The 7,313-nt window shown below is 42.0% G+C and overlaps 1 protein-coding gene across 1 annotated transcript; it reads right to left on the minus strand.

The window, feature by feature from the left end:
- Positions 1–214: 214 nt before the first annotated feature.
- gins3 (GINS complex subunit 3) lies at positions 215–5,218 on the minus strand. The gene is made up of 3 exons (XM_076269836.1): positions 4,908–5,218; positions 3,457–3,690; positions 215–831 (listed from the first exon to the last, which is right to left on the minus strand). Exons 1-3 carry the CDS (start codon positions 5,076–5,078, stop codon positions 604–606), a joined length of 633 nt encoding a protein of 210 aa, XP_076125951.1. The 5' UTR covers positions 5,079–5,218; the 3' UTR covers positions 215–603.
- Between the last annotated feature and the right edge of the window lie 2,095 nt (positions 5,219–7,313).

Consider the following 7,313-nt stretch of genomic DNA (forward strand, 5'->3'; position numbering starts at 1 on the left):
TCAATCACACCACAGTGCACACTGCAACCTTGGCTGCATGAGTGACAAAGGAGTCTATGTCAGTCTATCTCTGAAATGTAGGCCTATTGCTTTATTCCATAGAGCTAAAATCCCATTCTATCAAGGCAATCAATAAAGACAAAAAATAAGTAATTCAGTTATAGAAAGGTTTCACAATATGTTCTAAGAATGACTGCAACACTACAATTGTATGTTGATTTGAAACCATTTTAATATACCACTGCTATGCTGTTTGCGGTGGCTAAATTTCAAAAACATACACACACAGAACATACAAAAAAACTAAATATGTTGTGAAACAATGATTTAGACATAAGTACTTTTTACATTTAAGAAAGGACGAACGAAAGGTGTGTGTGTGCGTGCGTGCATAAAGTCTCAAAATAAGTCTGTGGATGTGGATTCTGGTGTGCTTGTTGGTCATCTCACAATGTCCTGGGCGAACGTGTGTGTATGCACGTAAGCATGTCATTAAATGTGAGTGAGCTTGTTTGCAAGTTAATCACTCTCCCTGATGAGGGAGAGCATGAGTGTGTATGCATGTGTATGCTTGTGCATGAGTGTGTATGCGTGTGCATGTGTTTAAACACTCATATCAGCCAGTTTCCTCTTGCGGTAGTTCATAACAAGGTTGGAGGCCGTCAGGTGTGCGTGTCCCTTTTCCCAGCGCTGAAAGGCGTTGAGGCCGTTCTGCCCGGCCTGAAAGAGTGTCCTCTCCAGGCAGTCCAGCCGCTCCACCAGTGCAGACGTGTCCTTGTCGTACGCATTCTGAGACGAGTCCATAATCCGCCGGAACCGCCCGATAAACGTCTAGAACACAAGCGGCGCATTAGTTTTACTAGTCTAATAAAGATTTCATGAGTCAACTTTTTTTAGGATAGGCCAGGAAATAGCAAAAGTTGGAAACACTTGGCCTCCAAAAAGAAACCATGATGCATATCCAACAACATCTCATTCGACCACTACTCTTCGTACTCTTCAAATCTTGGGAAGACTGCCTGATACAGAGATGATACGTTTCCAGCGAGCCTAACAAAAAACACATCGCTCTAAGCTGTGCAAATAAAGGCTGCCATGAGAAGGAAACTGTTCAAATATAGGGGCAGACGGATGATGGAAAACCAGGACTGGGTTCTGCGTATGGGTGTGAGGCACAATCATATTACTGCACCACCAGTAACAACCACATACTCACCTCACATCTTGAATGCATTTCCAGACAGACAAATTTTAGCTTTAGGCTCTCATCACCTACTTTCCCCCAGACAAAGGAAGGTTACCATGGGAACAGATTCTCTCTTCCTCACATCACAAATTGCTCAAATTTACACACACATACTCTTGCTGGCTCAGAGACATAACAAACACACACACACAAAACCAAACTGGATTAACCACAAAGGAATTATTTAAAGAGTGATTCAGAGAAGCACTGGTTGCCTAAAAGATAAGTTATACAACCATGCCCACACTGCAGCAACAACACATCCTATCATTACAAAGAGTTCCCTCTAGTGGCCACATTTTACATAACTTACCTCATTTTTAACTACTGCACCAACTTATGATTCTGATACCATCCTAGCAACATCCATGACTTTGAGAGGATGGTATCCATGACGTTGCTAGGGGACGGTATCCAGGATGGTATCAGAATCTTAAAATGATGAAATGTCACTAGAGAAGGTTTTCCATGGTTTTCTCAGATCCCATCACATATAACTTTCTGATAATTCTACAAAGCTCTTGTTCATAAACAATGGCTAATGACAGTACAGTCTAGTCCTTCTTTGAAATTAACTAAGGGTAAACATTTTCACATTGGAAAACTAAACAAATGTGATACATGGCAAAAAAAACCCTCCTAGTGAGTTGTTTATCTTGTCTGAATGTGAGAAAGGTGCCATTGTGTTAGTGCCTGTGTATGTGTGCTTATGTGTGCGTGTGTGTGTGTGTGTGTGTGTGTGTGTGCCTGTAGGATTGTCTGTACCACCAAGTGTGTTGTGCATGTTGTTTAAATCAGGGGTTCTGTCCCTTTTGGGGCAGAACATTTTCCGAGGACCCCAAACAATGAAGCATGTAAGTAAGTAAGTAAAGTAAGTAAATTTAATTTATAGAGCACATTTAAAACAGTTTCCACTGACCAAGTGCTGTACAGATGATATGGCTAAAAATAGAAAATAAAAGCAAATCAGAACAAGCAAAAGGCATGCACAGAAAAAGTAAGCAAGACTAATACAGAAATACAACAGACAAATAGACAGCCCTAAACAAATAAATAGCAACAGTACAGAAGACACTTGAATATGAAGAAGAGAGGAGAGAGATGGACAGCTAGGAAGCAGGGAAGGCCAAGGAGTAAAGGTGGGTCTTTAGTCTTGATTTAAAAGTGGTGATGGAGGGAGACAGTCTAACATCTGGGGGCAGACAATTCCACAGACGTGGGGCTGCTACCGCAAAAGCTCTATCGCCTCTTTGCTTGAGGCGGATGCGGGCCACAGAGAGAAGACCCTTATCGGCAGATCTAAGGGACCTGGATGCTGAAAGGGGATGGAGGAGGTCTGAAATATATGAGGGAGCCAACCCATGCAGTGCCTTATAAACAATCAGAAGGACTTTGAAGTGGACCCTAAAACTAATGGGGAGCCAGTCTAAGGAGGCCAGTACAGGGGTGATGTGTTGGCATTTCTTGGTGCCAGTAAGCAACCTAGCAGCTGCATTTTGTACTAATTGCAGATTGGGAGTGGGGGAGACCAAGATAGAGGGAGTTGCAATAATCTAACCGGGCTGTAACAAATGCATGAATTACTGTTTCTAAGTCCTTGGGAGAGAAAGAGGGTTTGAGATGGGAAATAATTCTCAGCTGATGGAAGCTACTCTTGATAACAGAGCTAATCTGCCTTTTAAAACAGAGCTCTGAATCAAGGATGACACCTAGATTTTTGGCATGTGGCTTGACAAAAGAGGAGAGGTGGGCTAATTTTCCTTGTATGCATGTATTCTCTGAAGTTGTGGCCAGATCCACTATTTTTTCTGGCAGGAGTACAGTGTAACTTGGTCTTTTGTCAATTTTGGATTTTGCATCAGTTGACGACATGGCCTGACTCAAACATTTCTACACATTCATCAGCTACTGTAGCAAGTAAGCCAAGCTAAGCAGCAGTAGGAATGGTTCATTGGTTAATGGTGACATGGGTGAAAAGGGGCATCATCTGTAGATATGAATTTTTGAAAATGATAAACCGTATCACTTTATCATCATTTAAAGCAAATTATTTTGCAGACCCTTTGGCTATGGGTTGCAGAACCATTAAATTAAATGTGAGAATGGTGCCCTTGTGTGAAGTGCCTGTGTGTGTGTGTGTGTGTGTGTGTGTGTGTGTGTGTGTGTGTGTGTGTGTGTGTGTGTGTGTGTGTGTGTGTGTGTGTACGTACCTGTAGGATTGTCTGTGCCACCTCTGGGTTCTCCGGGCTGTCGAAGTGTAGCAGCTGGGAGCCCAGCCCGTAGTAGTAAGGCCCCATCTTGTGCAGATCCACCACGTTGGGGTCCGCTCCGAACACCGTTCTCCAGCCCTCGCGGTACACCTTGGGGAGCTCTACTGCCACAACCTTCCTCTTCTGCTCATACAGGCCTTTAGCCACCCACAGTGGAAGCTCCATCTTAGTGCCCTGAATCACACAAGCAAACACACACACGTCCTGGTAAAGTTAGTCGTTTCTAAGTAATCGGTTTAGTCTGACCTAAAACCATTTCCACAACACACACTCATCCACCAAACTGCCAACAATGTAATACGCAATTTAATAACATCTGCTCCAGCAGTTTGATAGGCATGACTTATCAAGCCATTTCATCAGAAACCGAATCAATAATGGACAGTCTATTGAGGAAACGTTAACATTAAGTTTTAAATACTTTATTTTCTTAAGTATCTTACAATAAAGTACAATACACACTAAAACATACAAATATGACATCAAACACACAACGTAGGCATACAGGGGTACAGGTACAGCTAGGTACAGGCAGGCTGGCGGGCAAATAAATAAATAGGCTACTAGTCCTTTGAGGTCACACAAGTCCCATTATACCGTGCGGTAAGTGTTACAAGCATAAACTTGTCTTGACAAACGTCAGTTGGGCAACAAATGCTATATTGCAGATATTGCTATCGGAACTCCCCCTATTACCGTCGGTCCCGTATTTCCGCCGTCTTGCGTGTATGTGTCACTTACAGTAGGCCTAATATCCATTTCTATACAAACCAAGACGGCGGTTTCCTAAAGAAACGCAAGAACCCACACAATAGGTGTATCTAAATTAGCTATGTACCAAAAATGACATTTTACCGTGACTCGAAGAGCTGTAAACAGTGTTGTAAGGCTACGTGTACACATCCGCTTGGAGCTCCAGTGGAATTTTAATTTCATGACGAGAATTCTCGGTCTAACCGTTCATGTGCAGTTGAAACGGCGTAAATAGGCGACCCATCAGGCCAGCACTATAACTCCGAGCGTGGTAAAAAAAAATCGGATATTTTAGGCAGTAAATGCTCCCGTTAAGAACCAAAACAGATTTTGTTCAAATCTACACACATATGGCTACTGAAAAATGTAAGGTTCATTTAGCAAATTTTATTTTGAAGTGTTAAAAAACATCGTTGTTTTAGAATTTCCGAACAAAAGTGGTGATAATTGGGAGTGTTGATACAAAATTGCAAACCAAAACAAAGAGTGACATGTGACAAAGGAAGAGGCTTGTGTCAGTGTCTAGCTACCGTAAAATGCAACCAGTCCAACATCGTAGCATTGGCGAAACGTATTTCAAAAGCTGTTCAAAATGACATAGACTGTTGTTGTGATGTTTGGTTAAAAGAGACACAAACCTCTGAAATGTCATGAGTGTCGCTGGATTTCTCGAGGAATCCGAGGCGAGGAAAAGTTGTCTCTAGCCTACATGGTAGCCGCTCATGCGACAGCAAAATATCGTCCAAAGAAAAGAAGTTCTCCTCCATTCCGACTCCCGGAGGCACGGGTAGGTACGACTGGGTGTCCATTGTTTAATCTGACGTCGTACAGTTTCCCCAGGAAACGGCTAATGTCAGTATCTGCTTCTGAAATGAAAATATAAACTGCGAATTTAGCCTGTATCAACTCGCGGGCTGCTACTTGTCAACCAACCATTTGAGCGCGCGAGTTCAAATACCAGGCATTACAAGTCGATAACCGAACGAGCGGGTATGTGATCCGTCAGTATGATCAATTAATTACAGATCACTTCGCCAGTTTAGGGCAGGCAGAAGCCCACTAATCTATTTCTGATGAGGCTTGTCTCGCCATCATTGTGTTTTAACTAATCATCGCAATAAACACAAATTACAAAGAGCACATGATATTCTTGAAGAATACATTGTTTTTAGATTTTATTACTTTGCAAGTAGCTAATTGTTTTGTTTAATTTAATTGTATGTCATTAGACCAATTTCACAGTGTCCAGGTGTCCGGCCTCATTGATGTTAATGATACCTTAATTGGCAGGGTAAAACGTCTTCCTGTTTCTGTCTTTCCTGTGGACTTTTCTTTTGCTGTCTATGGGACAGTGCTCTTCCACAGGAAGTTGATTTACACAGCGGCCCCATCTTGTGAAATGGGCTACAGACAAATCTGAATGAATAAACACATTGCCAAGTATTCAGCTCAATTCAGCTGTGTTACTAAGTTCTAACCATTGTCTATTTAGCAACCCTTACCCATGTATTATGTGCGCAAAATATGCATCTTGTAATAATCCACTGCGGAAAGCAGAACATTCACAAAAAAAAGATGAATTTTCTAACCTGTAGGCTACAAGGTGTTTTCAAAAAGTGCCCTTATAGCTTCGCTATAGCCTCCCTTTTATGAGCCCAAGTCCAATTTAGGCCCAATTTAAGATCTCAAAACACTGTTTTTCTTCTCAATCTATTCTTATTCTCGTCTTGAAGGGCCTTTAGGAGAAACAGGTGAGATCTCCATAAGAGCTGATTTAATTCCTGTGATACAAATGGAAAGACATTTTCAAGGCAATACATTTTCTGTTGGCTTGCACTCCAGTCAGGTGTTAAGTTCACAGGCACAAGGAATACATGGCATGACTTTATCCACCTGCTTACACAGCTCTTAAGGTGGAGGGGTTATGCTAAGCTGGGAACTCATCAAAACATCAATAGCCTACCCCTTTTTAGGACCACCCAAAAAAATACAGTGTCCTGTTTGACTCCATAATTCAGTACCACACAGTTCACAGTCTTTTCACAGGTTTTCAGGAATAGTGTTACAATCCGGGAGCATGATTTTAAAGATGCTCCCAGAGTGTAGCACTGGAGCTGCCTGGCAGCTCTAGCTGTTGGCTGCAGCAACTCAAGCTAGATAGTACCGATTTTTTTCATACCGACAGTACTCTGTGACCTAGAGAAACAGAGATCCTATGTTAAAACAGAGAGCCTATGTTAAAAATGGCCTGAGTTTGGTTATCGGACTTATAGTCAGGTTCCTTATTATCAGAATTTAACCTTTGTGGGAATTTTTGGGGGATTAGGTAGACTATACATTTTTGGAAAGGTTATTGTATAAAGAGTCAGAAAATCAATATTTGCATTTGATCATATGTCCAGTGATGCCAGTAACGCGTTACTTAGTAACGCGTTAGTCTATTTTTACCACTTTTTTCAGTAACGAGTAATCTAACGCGCTACTATTTACGAACCAGTAATCAGATTAAAGTTACTTATCTAAGTTACTGTGCGTTACTATTTTTGTCCTGTTCTTTGCTTTCTTCTTGTCTTGGGGATTAATGTCATGTAGGCTATGCTCACGTTTTCAGCATGAGGACAATTTACGTACAGCGACACAAACGAAAACAACAATGGAGGGAGAGAGAGAGATGCACATTTCATCAGTCATTACTTTGAGTTTGTGTCAGCTAAACATGACAACGTTAAGGTACATTGTACATTCTGTGCTGGCGACAAAGTGCTGTCTAGCTAGACATCCCAAGTCTCCCGAAGTTTTGGGAGTCTCCCACATATTGATAGCGGCTTCCTGACGCCCGCAAATTACATAAAATCTCCCGGAACCTAGAGCGAACAAGAGCACGCAAGCCAGACCGGACTTCAAATCAAAGATTCTAGAATCTTTGCTTCAAATCGCGTGTGCATAGCTTTATGCGCACACAACGGAGAGGGAGAGAGAGAGGAGTGGTGCGTTTGTGCCTGAAGCGCATCCAAGACAGAGAGCATCCTGGTCTGTTTTGCTAA

Source organism: Alosa pseudoharengus, unplaced genomic scaffold, assembly GCF_046254945.1.
Source record: "Alosa pseudoharengus isolate Yale_2024_CS ecotype anadromous, Long Island Sound unplaced genomic scaffold, YU_APseudo_1.1 YU_APseudo_1.1_scf_10, whole genome shotgun sequence".
NCBI lineage: Eukaryota > Metazoa > Chordata > Actinopteri > Clupeiformes > Clupeidae > Alosa > Alosa pseudoharengus.

What these genes read in the sequence shown, in the direction of transcription:
- gins3 (XM_076269836.1), bottom strand. Translation starts at nt 5,078, where the DNA reads ATGGACACCCAGTCGTACCTACCCGTGCCTCCGGGAGTCGGAATGGAG. An exon ending in ACACTCATGACATTTCAGAG is followed by an intron (nt 3,691 to 4,907) that starts GTTTGTGTCTCT and finishes TGTGTGATTCAG; the next exon opens with GGCACTAAGATGGAGCTTCC. An exon ending in TGGCACAGACAATCCTACAG is followed by an intron (nt 832 to 3,456) that starts GTACGTACACAC and finishes CTTGTGTTCTAG; the next exon opens with ACGTTTATCGGGCGGTTCCG.